The 26,787-nt window shown below is 39.9% G+C and overlaps 1 protein-coding gene across 3 annotated transcripts in view; it reads left to right on the forward strand.

Moving 5' to 3' along the window:
- Positions 1 to 26,787, forward strand: part of ano1a (anoctamin 1, calcium activated chloride channel a) — a 126,726-nt gene that overhangs the window by 28,501 nt on the left and 71,438 nt on the right. For all 3 annotated transcript variants that reach the window (XM_048262790.1, XM_048262789.1, XM_048262788.1), the window contains 4 exons: positions 15,463 to 15,719; positions 20,020 to 20,118; positions 20,216 to 20,367; positions 26,464 to 26,518. In XM_048262790.1, coding sequence (XP_048118747.1) covers positions 15,463 to 15,719; positions 20,020 to 20,118; positions 20,216 to 20,367; positions 26,464 to 26,518 — 563 coding nt within the window. The remainder of the gene's footprint in view (positions 1 to 15,462; positions 15,720 to 20,019; positions 20,119 to 20,215; positions 20,368 to 26,463; positions 26,519 to 26,787) is intronic.

Below are 26,787 nucleotides of genomic sequence, written 5' to 3' on the forward strand. Positions count from 1 at the left end.
AAAGGTCTACTGTGAGTCTCTCGTTAATAGTTTATTCATCTCTGCGCAAAGAAGTCTTATAAGCATCAGGCAATCAGGATCAGGGCTCCGAACCGGTTCAAGGAAAGAAAACGAAAACCGAAAACGAACGGAATTTTACGGAATTTTACGAGGAGCAGAAACGGAAACGAAAACAAAATGGTCTTCAACTGTTCCGGAACAGAAACGTTATTCTGAAATCCACAAAACCGGTTAATAACGTTTTTTATATATTTTATAAAATATAAAATATTGTCTATATATTTTATAAAATTCAGTGTTTCCCCTACAGTGTATTTAACAGCGGCGCAGCGCCGCCGCTGGATTTTCAGCGCCGCCGCTGCAACATAATATCACGAGATTCACTTAACACACTGTAAAAGCACAACGGCCAACGTCATCTCGAAATTGTTTTCTGAAAGTCTTGAGTAAGTTAAGTGCATCAAATCCGCACTTAGCCTCTCATTATTCAGGACATATATGCGGCATGATGTGTCCGGTGATTACAAGCCCAAAGACAAGTCTGCAGCCCATATGGCTAGCCTACGTTCTGAACACGGTTACATTGTTTAGCTATCCGACTGATGGGGTCTTGCTCCGCCACAGTGTAGCCTATGGTGTCATCGTTCACTTGTAGGTTACACAATAAATAGCCTACTTATAGGCCTGGTGACAATAAAAAATGATATTAGTTATATTTCATCACAAAGCTGTTTGTATGCCGTGAATTCGCTTGTAGCCTATGCCATATGTTAAGCTTGAGCAATTCCTCTGATCCAAAGCCTGCTTTGACACATTGACACTAATGTGAAACATGCATCCTCCTCTCCTAGCCTACATCAAATAAAAGAAACAAATTCATGATTACCGAAATGAATTTAACATGGGGGGGGGGAAAGTTTGTTGCGATTTAGCCTACTGTTGTGATGCGGTTCTTTCTGCTGATTGGATTTACGTCCGGTGTCGTCAACTCTGAGAACTCTTGCTCCGGTTGACAATTTTATCCAGAGAGCTGATTTCCCAAAGATGAGCCTCCATCAACATTCAATGACAAATTATTAAAACGTAAGTAATGCAATAGAGTAAACCAATGTGCTCCAAGGTGTATGGTCTTAACGTTAATTGTAGCCTAGACCTAGACCAATTGTAGCCTAGAACGTTAGCGTAGGGCTACATGTAATGTTTGCATGGGAAAGCTAGGCGAACACAGTCTAGGCCTGTTTAAACTTTCTGATAGTTAAAGGAAATATGAGCATATGTTGGCATATACATTATAGCCTAAATTCTGTCCACTTATCTATAATAGGCTATCACAAACAGACCTTTTTCTACGTTTGCGGCATTAGACATAGGAGCCTACATTCTCTTATCAGAAAGACGTGTTCTCATAACTTCAGCGTTCTCTTGACGGTGAGATCTAACGGTCGCACTTCAATCAAGTAGCCTAGGTCCTTTTCGAGTGAATTGTGAGTGAGTTGTATGGTAACTGTGGGAGTGATGTAGAAGAAAAGTGAGTATTTACTTTTTTATACGTGGGTTTGTTGTTTTGGGACTGAGAAATAGACTACAAGGAGAGCATCATTTTTAACCAATAATGTAAAAGAAAGCTGAAAATGTCCACAAAAGAAACACGAAGGTATGATATAAAATAAATAAATAAATAAAAATGCAACAACCCCCAAGTAATAGCACCGCTGCTGGAAAAATTTCTAGGGGAAACACTGAAATTTCACAAAAGCATATCCTATGTCAGGGAGACTATTTCCGGTTGTGCGAAAAACAAGCCCGCATCTACACTGTTAATGTGAGCTAACAAGCCGCTATGTAGCCAACTAGGCCTACCCAGAGCCATATAAAGGTAGAGTTGCGACAACTCCATTGACGCCAATGTTCCATTTTTTTCCAACAATGGCAGCTAATGGAAGCCTCAAATAGTTCCCGGAAGTTAACAAGTAATAATAGCAGCAGTGCAGTTACAGAAGTATAGACTGTTTGTAGCCAACATTTCAGACTCAGATTTACATTCCTTTGCCTCATCCGAATAATAATAATAATAATAATAATAATAATAATAACAGTAATAGTAGTAAAGTAATAGTAGGCTATCACAAGATTTATTATAATAATAAGATATTATTATAATAATAAACGATGTATCGACTATGACTTTTCTGCTGCTCAGTCATATCAGTTCAACATCAAATAGGCCTAAATTAAAAGAGGCTATAAGCCCAATAAATGTGCCACACGTAATAGCCGAATATAAGATACTTGCCTATCCCATTTCAATTAGGCAGCACACCACCACGAACAAGCTGTCATTAAGTTTTTGCGTTTAGTAGGCAACTTGACGTGACGTTTCTTGGGCATTTAGCTTCACCATCACGTCAAGTTGTAACGCTCATCTAGGCTATGGATTTAAGTGGCTTAAAGGCAGCAAAAGTGGGATAGTGCAACTGCTTCCCCAAAACAATTCCTCCATAACTGTGTATTTAATCGTTTGATATGTGGATAACTTTCAGTGGACTAAACAAAAGGTAAAGATTTTGTTATCACAAGGCTAGCTGGTTCGTTATATGGCGAAGCATATAGCCAACTTTGTTTGCAGCAGTGAAGCTGAGTTTGTTGTTAACATTGTTGGTAACTGTCAGGGAATTTAACCCCAACATACAAGAACCACAACACGTAGTATGGCTTTGCCCACAAACTCTGGTACCAAGAGCCTGCTAATGTAAGGAAGAATTCCTCACACCATCAGTCTCTGACTCTGCAGCCCAAAAGCTGTGTCTTTTATTGTACAAATGCACACAGAAAATAGAAAGCAAGGCATAGCGACTTCATTGTGACATACTCTTACCTCACCCACCCACACACACAGCATACCTGTCAACACTCCCGTTTTTCCCGTGTTTCTCCCGTATTTCAAGGTCATCTCCCAGCACCCTCCCGTTTTGTTATTTCTCCCGGAAAACTCCAGTAATTTGCATGGCCATCAAACTTCATTTTAAAATCATTGATGCATTCAGGTTGCCAGATTGTGTATGAAATACACCCTACACATACACGATCACTTAGTTTCAATTTCAACCGTTTTGTCATAGGCTAAAACCTGGCAACCCAAATAAGGAAGTGGGTGCAGCCTGAGTCTCGTCGTAAGGAAGCGGGCTAGATGAATGTCCTCCAGAACTAGCTGTTGAATTTAATTGATTAACACATCACATAAACTGTTATTGAGTGTTGTTGATACACTGAACTTGTTCCCTCGGAACCAAATCTGACAGCAAGCAGCTTTGGAGTTTTGGAAGTAGGCTGCAGGCAGGCAGCTGGTGGATACATAAGTGGCATCGAAGGTAATGGTAAAGTACAAGCAACGACCGAAATTCAGTGTTGAAACACGTGTATGAAACGCATTATTAAATATGCAAACACAGCTCCGGTATAAACACTGACCCCGAAAAAAAAAAAATCTCCCGTTTTTTGGAAAGCTAGACATGAGATGGGTGCAGTTCCTGTCTGTCTGCACACTTAACTTGTACTCTCTGTTCTTAGAACTCAGCACAACAACATTTAACTTGAACTCTCTGTTCTTAGAACTCAGCACAACAATATTTCTGCTTACACAAATGGTTATACAATAATAATAATTTCCTTACAGTAACGTAAACGTTTCTTCAGTTAGCAGCAGTAGGCCTACTGTTTTTTTTTTTTGCATTCATTTTCATTGGCAAAAGCTAGCCTAATATGCATGAGAACCTATATAGATTTGAGGGAGCTGCAGCTTAGCATCAGCACAGTCATATTAACACAGCAGGCACTAGCCCAGTGAAGGATCGTATAAGAAATTATTTATAGGCATAGGTTAGGCTTACACTAAGTCTGGAGGCTAGCCCTAGGGATGGATAGCCCATCTGAATGTTTTTGGATGCCTCCTGTGATTTATTATTTTTGGGCATAGCTACGGTATAGGCTAAATCAAGGGGAAATAATGAGTACGTCTATTCTAAGGTAAAGTTCACAAAAATAGACTTGATAGGCCCGCCAAACACTGCCGGAACTTTAAGAACGAACGATATTTTATGTTCGAACCGTTCAGGACCGATATGGTGGTGGCGGAACGCATGCAAGAACGAAAACATTAAACATAGGCCTACCTGAACCGTTCGGAACGGAACGTTTGAAAAATAATTTCGTTTTCAAGCCCTGATCAGGATACAGAGACAAGTCTGTGCACCTAAGAGACAATCAGTTGTTTCTCACACACACATTCATACCTTGCATCGTATACATCATAATATATCATTACACCTTCTTTGCACACACGCATGACTTGGTCAATACAATGAGTTAATTAAGAACCAAGGACATTTCTATCGTCATGCAACACATGATTTGCAATCTACACACAAATGACTGAAACAGAAGTATCAAGACAACACACGGTTAAAGTATTACTAGTTAGGTTGTTGTAATATACTGTGTCTATTTCTCAATAACTTTTACAAAATCTGCATGGAGTCGATGAAGAAGCATAAATCAGCCTGTAGAAATACTGTTAAACTAGGGTCTCTTGAGTCTTGATCATATTATCGAAAAACATACAGTTTGAAACTATTAGAAGCTAGCTACCATTTGCTAACAAAGTTGTCACAATCCAGTTGCCTAGCAACATCACGGCACGGCAGCATTGCCCAAAAAATGGCCCCACGCAGCATCAGCTAACAGACAACACAACGATGAAAAAAGCTTAACTAGGGGGACACAGAGCCGTGTATATCTCTATATACGGCTCTGGGGGGACATATCCAGTTTTGCTCCATGAATGATACAGTTTAACCAGAGATTGTAACGTTTTCTTACATGCCTAAAAGGCACAATGATATGACAATGACCAATCATATTGTTCTATCAAAGAGTAACGTTATAGTAGCCTAACTGGTTCTGAACTACAAGCTATGGAAAAAACTTTAACTTAGTTGATGAAACTATGCTGGCTAGCCAGCCAGCGCTAGCATATAATGTACATTATATTCACGTACATATAAGTAACATTAACAGACATGCCATATGATATCAACTTACTTGGAGGTTTTCAGATGTGCCAGTCGCCATCTCTTCTTTCTCTGTCCGACACTGGAGGAGGTTCAGGCACTGATCTATAAAGATCAGTGGGTTCAGGAGACAGCTCGCTAAGAGGATGCTATGCTCTTTGCTTCGCGCTCGGCACTAGTCACGCGATCACAATAGCTCTGCACTCGATTGCTCTTCCTTAGCTACCAGCTGTTTTTGTCTCGGTAGACTGAAATTGAATTTCACGTTTTGAAACTGAATTGTGAAAACTCCAAGAGCGAAATTTTCAGTCAGGATAATTTATGTATCAGAGCAAATGAGTTCAATTTCAAAATATTATATTCAATTTCAAGTTGACTGGGATTCAGTTCCAATCTAATAAATTCAGTTTCAACATGTACTATTCAAATTCGTTTTTCCAATACAATTGCTCAAATTCATCTTCAAATTCATATTCAAATTCGGTTTAAGGGGACACAAGTTTTACTCCATACAAGGGTAGGCTTTTTGAGGGATGGCTTAATAACAGATAACTTAAACGACTGAGGTACATGGCCTGATAGCAGTGAGTTATTTATAATCTGGAGCAAAGCATTATCCAAGAAAGGGAGAACAGTCTTCAGAAGATGGGTAGGAATAGGATCTAGTAGACTAGTTGTAGATTTTGATGAAGAGATTGTGGATGTGAGGTCTAATATGTCGATAGGTGTAAATGAATTCAACGTTGTTCGTCTCATCTGTGATTCAATTACCGTATTTTCTGGACTATAAGTCACACCTTTTTTCATAGTTTGGCTGGTCCTGCGACTTATAGTCAGGTGCGACTTATCTATGAAAAAATATATAATTGAACATGTTTTTAAATGTTAATTTATATTAACTGACATGAACCCTACGTGAAACATTACGTCTACAGCCGCGAGAGAGCACTCTTAAATGCACAAGTCCTGTGCACTTTCAGTCAGAGATTAGTGCTTGCACTAACACACGTACATACCTAAATCATCAAATTATGGCAGGGATTCTATTTATAGCCGGGCCTCAGATTTGGACAAATAAAAGCCAGTATAATTTTGTTTCAATTTAACTCATAAAAGAGCTCTTCTTAATATTTTATATTGTTGGTTGGTATTGTTGCCAATGAAAAGTCATTGTCCTACACCATGAGTCTCCAACACGTTGCTCTCATTGCTCTTAAGCTAGTCGCATGCCGCCCCTCTGAGCTAGAGGCTGAAGCAGTAACCTACATTTAAACACAATTGTTGCTGCCAGTCATCAGCCTATGAATTTTATAAAAAAGTAAATCATGCATAATTTAAAAAATAACTACATTTAGGCTATCTTAGACCTCTTTGGCTAGGTTTCCCTTGCAGCACAGCACACAAATTAATGAAAGCATGGATACCTTATCTCGCAATAAGTGGATGGCAATCGAAATCCCGACACTATGAAACTTAATAGTAAGCCATTAAATACCCCACAGATTTCAGTGGTCATCAGTCCCGATATTTAGCAATATAATCAACAGTACAAACGTAGCCTAAATTAAATCTCATATTGAACATCTGCTTTTGATAGCCATGCCGCTCCAAATGAAAAGTAGGCCAATGTCTCACAATAAAACGCAAGAAATAAAGGACTATATAGCTGACTCAATACAAGCCATGGCCAAATAAAGGTGCTGTGCTTTGCGCAGCCTAAATTTGAGGATTTACGAGTCTCCTAAACATTCCTCACCCGTTATCTAGACATGCATGAAAACATTTGAAAACAAAACGCACTGCCATGTAATATTTGATCGCTGTTTTGCTACTAATTATCTTTCACGGAATGAATACGCACAGAAAGTGAAGTAGGCCTAACGTGCGCTCCTTGTCTGTAGCTGTCTGTTCACGTCCGCAATCGAACGTCAAATAGAGAAGTCATCCATGTTCTCTCGCGTTATAGCCTAGGCGGTCATGCTTCTGTGTTTGCAAAATTCCTGACGGTTCCTGATCGCTAAATGTTTGTTTTCCTTTCCTGTCGATAGCGGTTGATGTTGAAGCACCTATAATTTGACTTCAGCGGTGACAAATCCTGCTGAGCGAGAGAGAGCAACGAAAGAGAGGCACCCCCAAAGTGGTCATGCGCGCGCGCGCGTGTGTGTGTCTCTGCATGGGGTTCAATTGAAGTCAGAGTTGGTCCGTCAATAGTTCCACATTCAGGCCGCTCCATTATTATATTAATGTCAGACAGGGTACAGGGTAAAATGTGTGGGAATCTCTCGCATTATGATGGCTAGATTTATGGGACTATTATTATTATGCTCAATACTAAGTAATAATTTATTCAAGAATACCCGCATTCAGCTGGAATTTAGACCCTTTTAAATGTCCATCTTTTTTTCTCTCGCTCTCTCGGAGGTGGCCAGCCAAGCAATTGTTCTGCTGCATGCCAGCCTGTGACAATATATCGTACAAAATGATTGATTGCATTGCATTCTCCACATTTTTAGCTAAATTTTCATGTACCACATCAGCATTTGAGTTCAGTGTTTTTTTTTTGTAAATTGCTTTACAATTAGCGTCGGGCCTTGTCAGCAGCCTTCGGCTTGACTCTTGCCACTATTCACTCCTTCGTCTTCATTAACATTCCCTGTAGAATTCTCAATATTTTTGGCCTCAATGTGTACAGTTATAGTCTGTTCTTAGTCTTGGATTTTGTGAAATACATTTCTAAATATCACCTGCTTGCTGCAGCTTCGGTCTGCACGTCCATTTAAACCCGCATCTTTTTCTCTCTCGAGCATTTAATCTGCTGCCAGCTTGTATCTCCACGTCGTCCAAAATGCTTGATTGCATTGCATTCTCTACATTTTTAGCTACACTTTCATGTACCACATCAGCATTTTTGTTCTTTGAATCTTTTGTAAACTGCTTTACAAAAACCGTCGGGCCTATAGGCCTGTTGCCATGGCTTGCCTCAGCTTTGGTCACGTCCTTTTAAAACCGTCTTTTTCTCTAATCTGCTGCCAGCTTGTGACTCCACATCGCCCAAAATGCTTGATTGCATTGTATTCTCCACATTTTTAGCTACATTTTCATGTATCATATCAGCATTTTTGTTCAGTGAAATTTTTTGTAAATTGCTTTACAATTACAGTCGGGCCTATAGGCCTATCGTTTCGGTCACGTCTAAAACTGCATCTTTTTCTCTCTCATGAGCATTTAATCTGCTGCCAGCTTGTGACTCCACATCACCCAAAATGCTTGATTGCATTGTATTCTCCACATTTTAGATACATTTTGGTGCACCTCATGGCATTTTCTTTCAGTGAATCTTTTGCTTTGCAATTAGCTTCCTGCCCTCCTCTTGGCTGCCTTCACTCCTTCATCTTCATTAATCTTTTTGGCCTCAATAATCCAGTTACATAGTCTCTGCTTTTGGTTTTGGATTTTGTGAAATACATTTCTAAATAAATGCGACTTATACTCAGGAGCGACTTATAGTCCGGAAAATACGGTATATTTTCGCTACCGTTCAGCAATGTAGTATGAATATTTGGTGAGACTGATTGGTTATTAATCTTATCTCTAATTGTTTCAATTTTGTCATTGAAAAAGTTCATGAAGTCATTACTGTTTAGGCAAATAGGGATAGATTCGATTACTTCGGTGTGGCTCTTCGTCAGGCGGGAGATTGTGGTAAAGGGAAATTTTGTATTGTTTTTGTTTTCTTCGATCAGCGAGGAATAGTAGGTTGACTTAGCTTCGTTGAGTGCTTTTTTGTAGGTGATAAGGCTATCTTTCCATACTTGGCGAAAAACTTCCAATTTAGTGGTACGCCATTTTTGTTCAAGTTTACGTGCTGTTTGTTTGAGTGTTTTTGTCTGTGTGGTATACCATGGAGCACGCCTTACTTGTTTTCTTATTCTCTTTTTGAGTGGTGCTACTGAGTCAAGGGTTGAGCGTAATGAGTTCATCACATTATCAGTTAACAAGTCGACCTCGGCTGGATTAAGGAAAGGGCCTTCTGATAGGCCTACCACATGAGTCCGGAATGGGGCAAGCGTAAGCGAAATTTTTTCTAGAAAGTCTGCATTCGTTTTTTCAGATAAGCCGCGGCTGTAGTATTCAGCTAAATTAGGTACGGCATGTTGTAATGTCATTGTAAAAGTAATTAGATGGTGGTCAGTTAAGGTCGGGTGTTGTGGCAAGATTGTTAACTGCTCTATGCTTATGCCGTATGACAAGACTAGATCAATAGTATGGTTATCTCGGTGCGTGGGTGAATTAACATTTTGGCAGAACCCGACATGGTCAATTAGGGATTCAAATGCAATTGTGAGACAATCGTTCACATTATCCATATGAATATTAAAATCACCCAATATAAGTATTTTTTTCTGTTTGGATAGTTAAAGTGGAAAGGAAATCAGAAAATTCCTCTAAGAATTCAGTGTAGGGGCCAGGGGGTCTGTACAATGTGACCACAGTTACAGGCTGATTAGTTTTCCAGTCTGGCGGTAAAAAATTGAGGACTAGAACTTCAAAAGATTTAAACTTGTGTGAGCTTGGGAGATGTGAGAAGACTAGATTGATAGATTGTAGCTACTCCACCTCCCCTGCCAGTGTGGCGTGGTACATGATAATTCAAATGGGAGGGAGGTGTAGACTCATTTAATGGAAGGTATTCATCTGGTTTAAGCCAGGTTTCAGTAAGGCACATAACGTCTATATGATTGTCAGACATCTGTTGCGCGAACCTGCACACGGAGAAAGTTTTGTATGGTGATCTCCGATTGACGCAATCGGACATCATTAGTGCCGGTGTGGATGACTATTTTCGAGTATTTACGATTAACTTTAGCCAGCACTTTTAAATTTGATTCGATGTCGTTAGCTCTTGCAAAAGCTCATATCTCTCCCAAAACTGTTCACTCATGCTTCAAAACTAAATTCCTTTATCATATAAAGAGTCAGTGCCACAAAATTGCAAAGATCCTTCTCAATTGCTTTGGCTCATTTTTTGAAACAGACCGGATACTCAACTATACTTGCCAAAATAACCTGGATGGTTCAGCACAACACCATGGTTCACCTGCAAAAGCTCATATCTCTCCCAAAACAGTTCACTCATGTGCCAAAACTAAATTTCTTTCTCATATAAATAGTCAGTGCCCCCAAAATGCATCGTCTCTTTGGCATTGTATAAGCAGTGCAAGTCAAAATGTTTCGATGTTTTGTCACTATAGCAGAGGACCATTGAAATATCCCTCATGTCCACCTCTCAGTCTTAGCCAAGTCCTTCATTGACAATGGTTACTGTACTACTTTTTTTTGCCTAGCTGATATACCGTAAAACTTCAAATAATAGCCGAGTCACAAATAGACACAGGTCTCTTTTAAACGCCTGGTGTTGCTACAGATTTGGGTTAAAGGCCGGTCTTAAATAGAGGTCTGTTTTTTAGTTTCGGGTTGTATTTAATCTTCTAAAACCCGTCAGATCGTCTGTTTAAGCCAGTATGGTGCAGACTGCCATGCTAACGTTCTGATTAAATGACTGTGTAGGTGAAAGCCAGAGTTCCAAATGGTTTAAAGTTTTCTCGCTATCCTGCATTGTTTAATTAATCCCATTTTGTTGTCAAATTTGCGCATTAGACAAAATATTTTATCACGTCATAGGATAGATTAGGCTACTTGAATGCTGGCAACACAACAAAGAGGTTCACAAACTTTCTTTGTTTAGTCTTCCGTTTTTCTTCACGTTTCTCTCAATACCACCATGGCGACAAAGAGGAAGAAATATGATTTGACGTTCAATCTGACAGTTGTCAAATTTGCCGAACAAATTTCGGGAGAAGCAGCGGCAAGATATTTCTCAGTTGATCCGAAGAGGGTGCGAGAATGGCGAAAAAATAAAAGTAAACTGCAACGTCTGTCAGAGGAAGACGGCTAAAGGGCCAGAATGCGAGGTGGAGGGAGGAAGAAGGTCAGTGAAGAGCTGGAGGTGAGCTTGTGTGAGTGGATCCACAGTATGCGGGCAAAGCATCACAGAGTCTCCCTTAAAATGATTAGGGCTAAGGCAAAGGAAATGTATGCAACAATGAGTGACGGCAGGGATGAGGAGAGTTTTACTGCGAGTGCTGGCGCAACAACTTCTCGGTCAGAAGACGCACAACTGTGCGCCCAGAAAGACGCCAGGCACTTCACTGAGAAGCTTGTGAGTTTTGTCACATATACAACACGGATTATTAAGGCAAAGAAAATACAGCCGGATAACATTATAGTCATGGACGAAACAGCCGTGTGGTTTGATATGGTGGGCTCTACTACGGTGGATGCGAGAGGTGCGCGCAGTGTTCCACTAAAAACCACAGGCCATGAGAAGAGACACTTGACTGTGGTGTTGGCTGCAAAAGCATATGGGACCAAATTGAAACCTTACGTTGTCTTCAAAGGGGGGATCAAGGAGGTGAAATCGATGCAAAATATCAGTGGGGTGGTGGTGGCCACATCCAAAAATGGATGGATGAACGAGGAGCTGACTGCAGACTGGCTTCAGAGAGTGGTGGGAAAGCTCAACTTCGCCCCTCGTCTCCCAGCCTGAAAAGCTAAGCTCAAAAGGGGCTACAACATAACCACGGCTGTGATACCCGGTGGCTGTACAAAGTACATACAGGCCCCTAACATCGTATGGAACCAACCATTCAAAGCCAGCCTGCACGAGTCTTATGACAACTGGATGTCAGGGGATAAGGACAAGGAGTACACCGCTGGAGGAAATATGAGGGCCCCATCTCGCAGCTTGTTGGTTGACTGGGTACTTCAAGCGTGGGAAAAGCTGGACACGGAGCGGCTGAAAAATTCCTTTAAGGTCTGCTTGTGCACAGCGTGTGTGTGTGTGTATGTGTGTGTGTGTGAGAGAGAGGAGAGATAATTTTGTCATTAACTTCGGGATGTCCTTAGGTATGTGGCCTGACAGTAGCTTCTGATGGAAGCGAGGATCACCTTATCCATTGTTTCAAAGATGAAGAGCCCTGCGCATCTGGGCGGGAGCTGTTAGCGCAAGCAAGGCAGGCAGAGTTAGTGGAGGCCGGAGAGGGAGAAGTGGAGGAGAGCGACGAGGAGGAGGAATTCGCCAAGGATCGTGATGATGATAGCAATGAATAGGGTAATTTTTAATCACAGTTGTTAATTGCAGTTGTTTTACATGGTAGCATTCTTTCTTGTTGATGTGTTTCGGGCAACAAGTTCATATGCTCGATGGTAACTTGTATTGTTCAGCCCATGGCTGTCACATCGTTTCGTTTTTTTAAGCTGCCAATAATCTAAGATATATTATAGTAGGCTAATTCTTACATGATCTGATTTGTGAAACACATTCGAATTATAAATAAAACGTAATATAATGTGGTAATCTCCTGCTGTTATGCTTTCGGTCTATCAGCTTATGCTATTGGGTCGTTATTTCTAGGCCTAGCTCAACGAACATGTCAACACTAAATTAAAGGCCTATCTCTTATAGACACCTGTCTTAAATACAAGCCGGTGCATTTTGGCGATTTAGAAAAATAAAAGCCCTTTTGACAATGATTGTTAAAGCTATTATTTGGAGTTTTACGGCAATACAATTATGTATAAAACTAAAAAAACACATAGTGACATCACACATTGCACTCAAACTGCCAAGTAATTGTAACCATTATTATTCACACACATAAAGTAACTTCCATCAGAGTAAACATACTTAAAGTTACTGAAAGTAACTTACATCAGAGTAAAAAGAACATGTATAAAACATGATATACTGTAATTAAAACACATCAACAAAAAACAAGGACAATTATATGTAGCCTACAGTGCTGTAAATAAAGCTGAAGTTTCACAACTAACACTTTTTCACTGGTCGCTATCCTCACCCTCCCTCTCCTGGCCACCGTCCTCGCCCTCCTGGCCATCCACGGTATTATGTTCTTGACTAATTTTGACAATTGAACAGACTATTGTGCATGTGATGACTTATACAATGAAATGATGCTGACATGTTTTGGAGAGAACAACCATTAGACTGAGAATCAACAATCAGTTTAGTTCAACAAGATCTATCCACTTGGAAATTGTGCTAAATGTAGGCTACCTGTACTTAATAATTTGCAAATATGTATTGAGACCTGTACTAAGACATTTGCAATTTGATTAAATTAATGACAAATTAAATTTTGTTGTGAACAATTGCCAAGTAGTTTAGAGGTTTGTCCATGTTATTTTGAGAATGTAATTTCTGTTTCAAGAAATGAGCCAAACCAATGGAGAAAAACTGTAATACCATGGAGGCACTGTTGAGGTGTTATGGAAGCCTACGTTGCTTTGAAAGCGGCTTTAAGCTCATCTGTATGGGTCTGGTGTGTCTTATTTTCCTCTAGACTATAGACCTCTGAAGTTCACCTACAAAAAAAGCTACTATCTTTCCTTATATAAGGAGATCCAGTATTTTGAGATTTTCCTATGGGAAAATAACATGGGGATTTTTAATTATCGCACCTGTTAAACAGGGATGAAGAAATTGGAAATGCAGACGTTTTGCTCTACACACTTTTGTCCTCTGCCTTCTAGTGGATACTGTGATTTTCCGAATGTTAAGACGGCGCACTTTGATTTTTGCTACCCCAGAGCTAACTTGCAATGCAACTTGCCATATGTAGTTAGCTTCAACTAACACCTGGATCTCCTTATATGGGCAAATATGGCAGCTTTGGTTCTTTTTTGTAGACAGACTTCAGAATGTTATACCCCAGAGATTCTCCATGGGGTTCAGGTCAGGCGAGTTGGCTGGCCAATCAAGCACTGTAATACCATGGTCAGCAAACCAGTTACCAGTAGTTTTGGCACTGCTGAAAAAGGAAAATTAGCATCTCCATTAAAGGAGAATTCCGGTGTGATATTGACAATGTATAAATTGTCTTGTAAGTAAACTACCAGTGCTTTTTCAAAGTTCTCAATGTCTCGTTTTAAATGTCAGGGCCCTCGGAAGTCTACCAATGAAGTGTGGAGATACATTGAGCCTCGTAAATGGGTGTAAAACAGTGATTTATTTGCATGGCTAGCCCGATGCTGAAGCACCACTATTGAAAAAGCTGTTGGTAGGCTAACTAGCGCCAGATTTTGGAGTGCAGGGGACAAGCCGAGATGGGCTATGAGACATACGTTCACACTCGGTATCATGTTTCAATACACTTTAGGTCAATATCACACCGAATTCTCCTTTAAGCTTGTCAGCAGACTGAAGCATGACTCTGGACTTGATAAAAAGATGACTTTAGACCACTGAGGAACGGCCCAGTTTTTTTTCCCCTTAGCCCAGGTAAGATGCTTCTAACGTTGTCTCTTCAGGAGTGTCACTACTAGGAATTGACACTAGGAATGTGACACTTGTAGCCCATTTCCTGGACATGTGTGTGCATAGTGGCTCTTGATGCACTGACTCCACCCACAAAGTTCGGTTTGGACCTGTTACGATGAGAAGCAACTATGCCCGAACCAAAGCTGTTTTGGACCAATCAAATTGTCTGGATGGGCTTTGTACAATGATGGACAGATGAGCAACAGTGTCTCGTCTATCACGTCATCTGAACACGCTTCTGTTGTGCAACAAAAACTTAGATTTCGCTATTACGTCTGTTGTACAAGATGGTTTGGGTGTTTTAACTACAGGATTAAATTTCACGGCAAGCTGTTTCGTTCTGATTGGTTAGGTCTATCCAATTGAGTGTTGAGGCATGTATTGTATACCCCTGTATTATTTAAAACACGCCCCATAATCACGTCCCAATGGAGCAGTATCAGACTCAAATTCTGACTAGAGTTGAGTATGACAATGTCAGGCTAACACTTTTCCCTTCCAGTGAACTTTCCATGAATATGTTTTGATACAACACACTGTCAACAGCCCTTTCAGCAATGCTCTGCTATGGCTTGGGTGTCAGTGAGTGTCTTCTGGACAACTGTCAAGTCAGCAGTCTTTCCCATGACTTGTGTGTACAGTACTGAACCAGACTGAGAGATTAAAGGCTCAGGAAAGCAACATTTCTATTATAAATTGTTTTTCTATTTTGATGTAGTGGATTTTTTATTTTTATGAGCTGTGGGCTATAATCATCACGATTTAAACAAAAAAGGCTTGAAATATATCACTTTTTGTGTAATGAATATAGAATATATGAAAGTTTCACTTTTTGAAATAAATTGTAAGAAACAATTTTCCACAATATAACATTTTTTGAGATGCACCTGTAGTTCATCATTATGAGCTGGATAATCTGGAAGAAAATACATGCCTGATTTTCCCTTGTGCATAATACATGCCTGGTTTTTCCCTTGTGCGTAACTCTCATTGTAGACTATGTGCTCACGTACCATGTGCAGAAGCCCAACAGCACAAACCGCCAGGCTTCACACTCATTCATGAGGAGCATGCGGGAAAGCATGAGGCGTAGCTTTAGGCGTACCCGTCAAGCACCAGATCCACAAGAGGATCCAGAGATTGCTGCACAGGAACATCAGCCAGACTACCATGAGGATGACAAGCATTTTCGGCGGGAGGAGTTTGAAGAGAACCTCAGGGAGATTGGGTTAGAGTTGGAGAAAGATGAAGGGGTTAGTGTGAAAGTTAGTTGTAAGAATATATCATATATATATATATATATATATATATATATATATATATATATATATATATATATATATATATATATATATATATCACACACACACACACACACACACACATCACCCTCCAGAATTATTGGCACCTCTGCTAAAGTTGACTAAAAAATGGTATGAAGAATTATTTGTTGGTGATTTATTGTAATCTCACAATGAAAACACTGAGTAAAAATCCAACCTTGAAGGGAAGAAAATGTATTTTGAGAAAAAGGAAAATCACAATGTCAATGAAACGGCTTGTAATATTCTCCTATGACACCCCATAAAGTTGGATAATACAAAGCAAGGGATTTAAGACCATTAGTCTTTACAAAATCTCCCCAAATTGTCCAGATTCCTGGGTCCACACTTGTGCATTCTCCTCTTTGACACACCCCACTGTTTTTCTATGGAGTTTAGATCAGGGGACTGCATTACATTAATACACAGGCTTAGGTGTTATAATCCCTTGTGCCAAAATCCAAGGTAAAAACACATTCAGAAGCCCCTGCCCAAATTAACTTTAAAAAAGCATGCTAACCACCATCTGCCAACCAATGGTCACAAACACAAGACAAATGGCACATCTAACAGTAGTATGCAGTATGCAGCATGTCATTGGGGTTATCAAGTGGGCACCGTCATTCACCGATGTTTTGTTAAGTTAGGCCCACGACACCTCATGAAGGCTTAACAGTGAAGCAGCGTCCTGGAGACACTCCCCTACATGTTGCCACCATAGTACCACATTGAAATATCCAAAATACTTTTAACCAACCTAGGCATGGTCTAGGTTGGTTAGGTTGGTCCGTTCCGATGGTGCGGACTGAACCATAAACCTAAAAACCCTAACCAATCACCATCGACCCAGGCACGGTCCGTCACAAACACAAAACAAATGAGCCAGTTATCTTAACCTAGCTTGCGCCCCATGTTGCCACCATATTACCACATTAAAATATTCAAATACTCTTAACCAACCTAGGCATGGTCTCTGCATTGAACGGTTTAGGGGTAAATTGAGTCAAAAAACACTTAGGTCCCTATCATGTACTCAGGCGCAATTGACTTTGTATACTGGCGCTTTCCTATTTTGCATTCAGCGCATATTGGAATTTTCCCTCCACAGGCACACATTGGTAAATTAGGAAATTCCATTGTGCCCACGGGGGCGGTTCAGCAAAAAGAGGAGGCGTGTTCCGGCGCAAATGTTCCCTGTTGATATTTTGCAGTTTCAGAAAACAATTCCGCCACAGACCAGGATAATCCTGGTCTAAAGTCAGTGGCACAAATTCAGATGCTATTTTAAGGTTGCATGCATGGCCACAGGGGCGCCTGCAGAAATTAATGCTGTGCACACCGATCTACAGCCCACCTTGTGCGCACACAGAAACATTCAAAGCATTGATAATATTTGTCAGTTTCCTGGTTTTGTTTGTGCATTGGTCACCTAAAAAGTAGCCTATATAGTACAATATTGCAATATGCTACATAGTACTACATGCAATATGCAAAACAACAATGTCTGATTATGACACATTCATTTGGACAACTTTATACAGCCCTCTAAAGGCTAAAGTTACCTTTAGTTTTGTTCCAATTTACCATTGTGTATGGCTTTAAACATTGTGTGCGCTTTAAGATCAGCCTAAGCATTATACCAGCTGTGCTAAGGTTTTTGCCTAGCTTGTTGTTCGCCCATCTGAAATAACTCCTAGCATTGCTTTGTTCCCTCCATCCTTTCAGGTGGTAATTTACAGCCAGGGTAGTCTAGCAACTCTACGTTGGCTTGCGAGCTGGAAAAATTAAACTTCAATCAGGCCAATCACATCGTGTATAGAGTCGGCGACGGTTCCGCGCGAATTCCCTGCTACTTGAAAACAATGAAGATGGATGCTGCTGCTGGCGAACAGCGGCCTTTGAATCGCGATTCGAGTTCAGCTTTTTTTAAATTGGCAAAATTTTGATCTACTAGGCAACTAGCTCCGCTGGTTGGAAAATGCATGGGACTCATGAGTTGTAGCGCTATTCTATTGCGTACAGAGGAAATTTTAAAGACAACCGTTTGAGCAGTGAGCAGTGCCAATGGTAAGTTCCCACTTCTGGCTCGTCAGGCTACTGATAACCAGCAACCATAGATACGAAAATAAAGCAGCAAGTAGCCTTGGCTACAATTTCTGTAGTTGCTGCGTCCATGTGTTGTCATTCTCTCTCCTGCTCAAACAAAAGTTGTGCGTGCATTAAGTTGATGACGTGTTTACAAACTCTACTTTGCAGATAATATTGTAAATAGCCTACTGTCATGCAGTTAATGGGATACTGTGCGGAGTCGGAAAGTTAGGTCAACTTGGTGTGAATACACACAGGACAAATATTACCACTGTCATTGTGGTGTCACAAAATCATTGTGGTGTCCATAAAGATGTAAAAAAATAGGCATAAATTTAGCGTTCATCATGGATGTGTTGATGACATAAATTAGGAAATATTAGAGGACTTAAGGAGATGTGATGTTGAACTGCATGCCTATGCCATTTAACCCAAATGCACCAGAAGCAGCAAGGGAGAGGAGAGCTTATCTGACAGAAGAGCTGCATCGTCTATAGTGAGGTATGTTAGATTACATTGCAAAAATATCACCATGCATTCATAACCTCGTGATTCAGTGAGAGTGATCCCAAAACATTGGAAAGTATGTCTTTGTGACATTTCTGTATTACATTTTGTCAAGAAGAAAAATGAATAGCAAACTGTTCCCAACTGAACAGTCCTTATAGCGCTGTGAACCGCTCCAGGCTGCGCCTGGCAAATCCGCCATCATAATAGCAATCCGCTATGGAACAAGCGCACCTGTTGTTAAAGGGAATGTGAGATGACGCTCTGATTGGTTTATTGCACGTTACGCCCAAACCACACCCATGAGTAATGTAGCTACTTCAGAGCACCCGATTTTAGATTTGCGTCGGGCGCAACAGTCATTTATCCCGCAGGTAAAATAGCAACAGCGCCCAAGATCCGCCCTCAAAGCTACTTACGCTTTGCGTTTGATACTTGCATTTCAGATCGTTGAAATAGAGCCCTTAAAGTGTTGTAAATATTCCTTTCCATATTAAAAAGGGGACACAAATCAATCAGAAGTTATATCTGCATATCTGACATTATAACAGTAGGCCTATCTAATATTACCAGAAAATAACAAAATGGCAACCTTGTTTTTGCTGCCTGTAGGCTAATGGTCAATGGTTAATAGGCAAATGGTAGGCCTACATGTTGGCTACATGTACTTTATTATATAGTAGGCCTATTGAAAGTAATAAGCTGAAGACCTATTTGCGCTTCAATTAGCGAAAGCAGTTTAATAGCCACATTAGCGCCTCCATTAGTCCTTGTAAGAAATGCACTTGGTCCCGAAGCTGGTCCCCTCAATTTCATTTGTATTATGGACTGCCTTTGAATCTAGTTTGATAAGTTGATAGAAAGTGTCAAGGTGCTAGCCTGTTAAGAAATACACATTTTCGCCAGATGAGACTACCCACCACGTGAGAATCACGCGTGAAGCAATTTGATGTAGTATCCACAGTATGTCACATTTCCAGTTGATTAGAACCTTTTAATCATACTTTTAACTATAAATATAGGCCTTTTCAACATAGACATTCCCTGACTTACAAATGTCAACACTCTTTTTATTTAAAATTAGTGGATTCTCTTGCCTTTCCAATGTTGAAAAATGACTAGAGGATTTAACCTCTGTGTCACTTTATTTTCATACCTTAGTGAAAAAGAGTCATGAACTGCTTCTGAAAGTTCAGACGCTCTGTTTAACGTAAATAAGTTGAAATTAGAGAAAATTAGAGAATGATTTTTCTTGGGGTGCCAATAATTGTGAGCAATGTGTTTTTATTAAACATATTTATTTCTTAATGAGATTTTCCTTTTTCTCAGAATGAATTGCTTCCCTTCAAGGGTGGATTTTCCTCATTGTTTACATTGTGAGAGTAAAGCGCCAAAAGATTATTTTTTTTATACCTGTTTTTAGTCAACTTTACCAAAGGTGCCAATAATTCTGGAGGGTACTGTGTATGTGTGTGTGTGTGTGTGTGTGTATATATATATATATATATATATATATATATATTTATTTCATTTTTGTCATTTGTTATGCCATCCAGGATATGTTTACTGTGCCTCTATTTGTCTAATGTGTAATATAACCTTGTTCATGAATCCTTTTAATTTGAAATCATGTTAGACTACAATATCTGGCATGGGTTTCCTGAAGATCCATGCACCATGGAGTGTTCTCTGTCGAGAGGCAGAGTTTATGAAGTTGAAAATGCCAACCAAAAAGGTATGTAGTGAATAAAATAATCAAGCACATTTTTATACCTGTTTGCTCTTACCATAACTATTGAATCCATATATTAATTAATTGATTTTATTTACAGATGTATGAAGTCAAGCAAGACAATAACATAGTAGAGAAGATCAATCTGTTTGTTTGTAAAGTGACTGAACCATTACATCCAAAAGTTGAAGAGAGCAAGATTCAAACTGCCAAGCATTTGTGCTACCCATTCTCCAGAGAAAGAGAGCATTTGTGAGTATTGAATGTCATTTAGAGATATATATTGGGCAGATGGCAATTGGATAGTAATTAGCGAATGAAAGCACTGGTGTAAATGCTTTCAAGAGATGTAAATGTAGTTGTGTCAATCCACATCCAACAGCTAGTAGGCGGAAATGGTAATCACTTTTTAGCTCATTGGAGACCCAGTGACAAAAGCTGGTTAAACTGGTGTTTACTTTACATGAAGCCCTGGGACGACTAAATCTGAGCTGAGCAGCAAGTTCTCCTCGAGGCTAAAGAGGAGGAGAGAGCTGTAACAAAAAAGAGCGTCTGTTATGGAACTAGGCAGAGAAGAGCCTAACTGAACGCGTAAATGCGTAAGTTTAGGATAGCCAATTAATGTCAAAAGCATAATATTACAGTTTTTCTCCATTGGTTTGGCTCATTTCTTGAAACAGAAATTACATTCTCAAAATAACACAAACAAACCTCCAAACTACTTGGCAAATTGTAAATAAATCAGTAGACATTACATATTGACTGCTTTGTATGATACTTTCTTAGACTGTAGACTACCGTGTCACATTTTGAGTGCATCAGCCCACGCACACATTGAAATCTCTCTTTGAGAATCCCAGATGTCATTATTGTAATGTGGGTTCTGCTGTGGGCCATGTTAAACTTTGTTTGCTTTCCAGCATCCAGATCAGGATACAGAGTGAGTGTCAGAAGGCATGGGCATCCTCTATCCCCCAGAAGATACCCATCACATTCTCCTGTAATTGCACATAGGCCTATAACATTAAGTTAGAGCCTACATGGATCTGATAATATTCCCATGAGGTGTAACGCACCCTGTTGAAATTTGTTGCTCAAATTAGGTCCCCCGTACATCCTGGCATCGTGTGCCTCCACGTTTGTGATGAGATGTGAAGCATCACATATCATCTGGCAATTATCTGGTGTTTTAAACATCAACACCATTAAGAGAACATCCAAAAATAGAGGTGGCCTATAGCCTATCCATTAGACCTACTTGTAAATGTATGCGGTGAATACCTTTCCTTTTGACATAATCTGCCTTGTCTATGGATGGCGCTTTGATGGGCACTTGAGTCCCATCAATGCAGCCAATGATGTTTGGAAAGCTTGAAATAGCCAAGGCCCATTAATTGAAAGCTCACCAGCAAAGATAATTTCGTGTGATGCTGATCTGCCCATCTACGTCAACCATGATGGACATTAAAGATGTATTGTATTCAGGGTTCTAAATTAACAAATAAAATAAAAATAAAAATAAAAACGTACTAGTCAGTTTGGCCGGTGATGCATGAGTCATTACATGCATGATACATAAGGCTCTATTTTCGGTCATATATCCAACTGGCAGTACTTCCTACATTTCCCATGACCACTGTGCCATAATGCTACTTGATGACGTTTCATACACCCATTGGCTGTGTGCAGTTTGCAGTGAAACCAGCGCGAGAGACAATGGAAACGAACAGAGCGTCTACCAGAACACACAAGGAATTAGAAGAACGAGCAGGGAGCATAGACTGAAAGATGAGGAAGTTAGCCAGTAAAGTAAAGTAAAAAGTACATAACACATGTACATAACACATACATAACATGTTACGAAATATTAACGCAATTAACGCATTGTGTTTACCTATTTCTTTTGTGGGGGGTTGATGTCATGTAAAGGAGGCCACAAAACCTGAAGCAGCAAGATCGTTTATTTTATTGTCTATGGAGTTAGCTGAAGATGGAACGTGAGGAGCTTGTAGGCGAAAATTTTCAGTTTGAAAAAGTTGCCTGATCAGTGATCACCACCACCAGACGCATCACACACTGTGCATCGAGAGACAGAGGAGGGACCAACATTTAGCCAATAAATAGTAGCTGTACTGCAAACTGTTTTTCACTCTTGTTAGAGAAAGTGGTAACACTTTACTTGACGGGTGAGTTAATAACACATTCATAGCAGCTGTCATAAACTGCACATAATAGCATTCATGACCGTTTCATGAGACATGACTCAACATTCATACCAAACCTTTCATGAATGTGGAAGACAGAACGGCGACATTATGTCAAAATAAAAGTCCAACATCGTATTTGTGTAACCTGGATACCATTAATTTAATCTCTCCAGCCTTTGTAAATATTTCATGAATATCCATTGAAAGTCACTTTACTATACAAGTTGTGAAGTATTCGTAATCACTGAGTTTAACACTGGTAGGTAAACTAGCCTACATTCAGCTTACCTGTATTTCTGTAACCTGGAACAGTTGGACATTCCCAGTAGCAAAAGATGAGAGATCATCTGCAAAGGTTACATCATTAAACAAATACATTTTTATGAAACAAAAATTATTTGCTTGACCATGTTCTGTCTTTTTGGCACTGGAGTAGCCCATTGACTCAGATGTGACGTGATCAAGAGGTTTGGACCAAAAACGGCAATGCTGCTTTGCGACTTTGGGCTTTTATTTTGACAAGTTCTCGTCGTTCTGTCTTCCACATTCATGAAATGTTTGGTATGAATGTTGAGTCATGTCTCATGAAACAGTCATGAATGCTTTATGTGCAGTTTATGACAGCTGCTATAAATGTGTTATGAACTCACCCGTCAAGTAAAGTGTTACTGAGAAAGTATACAATGTCAACATGCACCAACAGCATGTTACACAAAGATGATACTTTTCGGGTCCTCTATAAAGATCCAACTTGATCGTAGACCCAATGCTACTCCATTTAATTGAGAACGTGTCTGAGCGTGCAAAAGAGGGAGAGAAAACAAGTGGCAGGTTCCAGCTGGCTTGTCATTGTTGATGTTGATGATAATTGCTATCTCCTTTTTATTAAGTTAAGATTAAACTAAATGCGGCAGTGGTTGGGACAGACATATGGTGGCAAGTGAAATCCCAGGGTTACCACTTACTCTGCGTTAATAGATAGATAGATAGATAGATAGATAGATAGATAGATACTTTATTGATCCCCAAGGGGAAATTCAAGGTCTCAGTAGCATACAGACATCACACACAACATGCACTTACAGCAGAAATGGTAAATATAAGTATAAACATAATATAATAATAATATAGTAAGTAAACCGACTTTCTGGAATACCCCCCTGGTGCTTTGGAGAATAAATCCTACAACTAAAATCAAACCTGCATTAGCTATGGCTACTTGGCTATCCTGAATTGGCTAGCTATGATAGGTGCTTTTTTTTATTGAGTTTTATTGAGTGTTGATGAAAGGATCTTAGAGAATATTGTATCTTCAAACCAGTGATGATGGACCAGTGTAGATTATGCTCTGATTTACTATTACTATACTGTTACTATTACTATCCTAGATTTTATGAATTTAGCTTTACCATTACATGCATATAGCATGTTATTGTTTTGCACCACGCAAAATGTCTCATCTCAGTGGCCATTTGGAAGCTACAATAAGTGGTTAATGACAAAAGGTGCCACGTGATGTAACTTGAAAGATTTAATTTAAATTTATTGTGCTTATAGAGCGCCACAACATTACACATGTATCATGGCGCTTTACAGAATGTAGGCAATCAGAGAAAAAGAAAAGAAAGGAAGTAAAGAAAAGAAAGAGAGGCCCATGGGTAACAGGGGCGAGGAAAAACTCCCTAGAACTGGAGGTACATATAGGAAGAAACCTCGAGCAGATCCACGACTCAAGGGCCTGACCCATCTGCCTAAGGTCAATACAGGACAGTAAGGTCTGTATACATGACAAATGCATATGATAGTCAGGTGTAGAGAATAAGACATGGTGTTAAAAGCACTTGAGCTGAAAGTTACAAGAGGTGGGGTGATTACGTATCCGGTTTGATAATTCATTAATCCTGATTTAGTGACAAAGTTCAAATAGTCCAGCGTTGGATTTGTCCAAGGGAAGGGAGTTGTCAAGGGGCATGTGGTGGGTCAGCAGACGGGCCAGGAATCCGGGCAGAGTTGTCATAGGCAGGTGATGGGTCGCTAGGCTGTACGGGCCAGGAATCCAGATAGGGGGACAGTAATAGGGCAGTCGAGGATGGGACTTCGGGTGAGAGGATGGCCAACACATGGATGGTTGATGACTGGTGATGATATACCTCACAAGTGAGGTACAGTAAGGGGAAAGAAAGAGAGATGTAGAGTGGGTTAGTATTACTGAAAATCAAAATGGTTAATGTCAATAAGTGATCAGTGGTACTATATATTGTTACAGTATACCATAGTGAGAATAGGCAAGAGAGGGAGGGTTGAGAGAGAGAGAAGGGGAAAGAGGAGAGGGGGGAGGGTTGTATGGCGTGACGCATGAAAAGTCCATGATGGCACTATGCTATAGCAGCATAACTAAGGCATGGTGAGGGGTAGTCGACACCAGCGCAGGTATGGTCAGTGACCACCATCGCGACAGCGACTGGGGTGCCAGTCACGAGGACTCAGCAGGGTGGTCCATTCCAAAATCCCTGAGGTGGGTGAAGTTCCACACCGCACCATACCTAACTATGGGAGGCAGTAAAGAGGTATGTTTTAAGTCTAGACTTAAAAATAGGGAGGGTGTCTGCTAGTCGAATTGAGGAAGGGAGATTATTCCAGAGGAGGGGTGCGCGATAGCTGAAAGCTCTGCCTCCTACTGTAGTTTTTGAGATTCTTGGAATTACAAAAAGGCCAGTATTCTATGATCGTAGCGGTCTGGTGGGTTATATGGGACTAGGAGATCTTTTAATATATTCTGGTGCCTGGCCATTAATGGCTTTGTATGTTAGAAGTAATATTTTGAAGTCAATGCGACTTTTAACAGGCAGCCAGTGTAGAGATGCCAGGATAGGAGAAATATGTTCATATTTTTTAGTTCTAGTGAGTGTGCGAGCAGCTGCATTTTGTATAAGCTGTAAGCTCTTTAGACAGGTGTTATTGCAGCCAGCGTATAGAGCATTGCAATAATCAATCCTTGAGGTGACACAAGCATGGATTAATTTCTCAGCGTCTAGTAAGGATAAAGACTTCCTTATCTTTGAAATGTTCCTTAAATGATAAAATTAAGTTTTGGTAATCTGTTTTATGTGATTACTTAGTGATAGGTCTTGGTCAACTGTAACTCCTAGATTTTTAACACTTGTGGATGAGGATAGTCGAAGATCAGTAAATGTAGCCTGTGATGAGGATAGGGTATCCCTCATCTTTTTAGGACCTAAAACCATGACTTCTGTTTTATCGGAGTTCAAAAGCAGGAACTTATTTGTCATCCTTGTCTTTATGTCTCTTATACATGTGTCAAGTTTGGCTAACGGAGTTAATTCGTCAGGTTTTATGAAAAGGTATAGTTGTGTGTCGTCTGCATAAGAACAAAATTTAATGCCATGTTTCCTAATTTCTGAGCCTAGAGGAAGCATATAGAGAGAAAATAACAGATTTACCCATAAGCATTGGGAATTGTCAAGAGGGCAGTCCCAAATCTATAGCTAAGCAGAGCCTTGATTTTGCGTGATGACTATTTATTTTTATCTGTTAAAGTTATTTAGTAGCAGGTTTTGATATAGTGACTAGTTAATTTAGTTTTAGTTTGAACTCTGAAACACTCTTACCTGACTCTGTTAATGCCACCTTTCACCTAGACACCACCTAAAGGTATGAGTTAGCCCAAATCCCGGATCATTAGCCCCAAGGAAACGCTACATGGCACAATCAAGCCCTGGAAGTGGCATACGCTAGGTCGCTCAGATTTGGCACAATAAGGGAAAGAGGATCGTGAGAACTGAAGACTTAAAGGCTACCATTTGAGTGAGAACAGTTTGGCAAGGGCCATCGACTTAGATTTGACTCAGGAGCCTATTTAAACCACCCTCTTGTCCCTCATTCATTCAGACCTCTCCTACACCTGGAATAACTACAACCCCAAATCAGAAAAAGTTGGGATGCTGTGTAAAATGCAAATAAAAACAGAATATGATAATATACAAATCTACCCATATTTAGCAGCAAAAAGGACATATACAACATATCAAATGTTGAAAATGAATATTTTGCTTATTTCATGGAAAATAAAAAAACAGTTGGGACAGGGAATGTTTACCACTGTGTTGCTTCACCTCTTCAGGTTTGACCTCTCGGACAGAGATTCATTCTTTAACAGCAAAACCAGGAGTACCATAGTAAGTACTTGGCTCATTAACACACAGTACAATAAATCATTATTGTGAGTAATGATCATGTGACTCAAATATAATTTTGAATATCAATCAAAATATGAATTTGGTAACATTTTCAATTGCCACATGTTAAAATGAGAATGATATGTGGGTTACGCTTGACAGTACTTGCCAGTATCGACAAGAGAGTAAGAGTGACATGACACTGTCATGAACGTGCCATAAACAAGTCATAAATGTTTGACATAATGCTAATTAAGTGTCATTCGGTT

This window comes from Alosa alosa, chromosome 14 (genome assembly GCF_017589495.1).
Source record: "Alosa alosa isolate M-15738 ecotype Scorff River chromosome 14, AALO_Geno_1.1, whole genome shotgun sequence".
NCBI classification, from domain to species: domain Eukaryota; kingdom Metazoa; phylum Chordata; class Actinopteri; order Clupeiformes; family Clupeidae; genus Alosa; species Alosa alosa.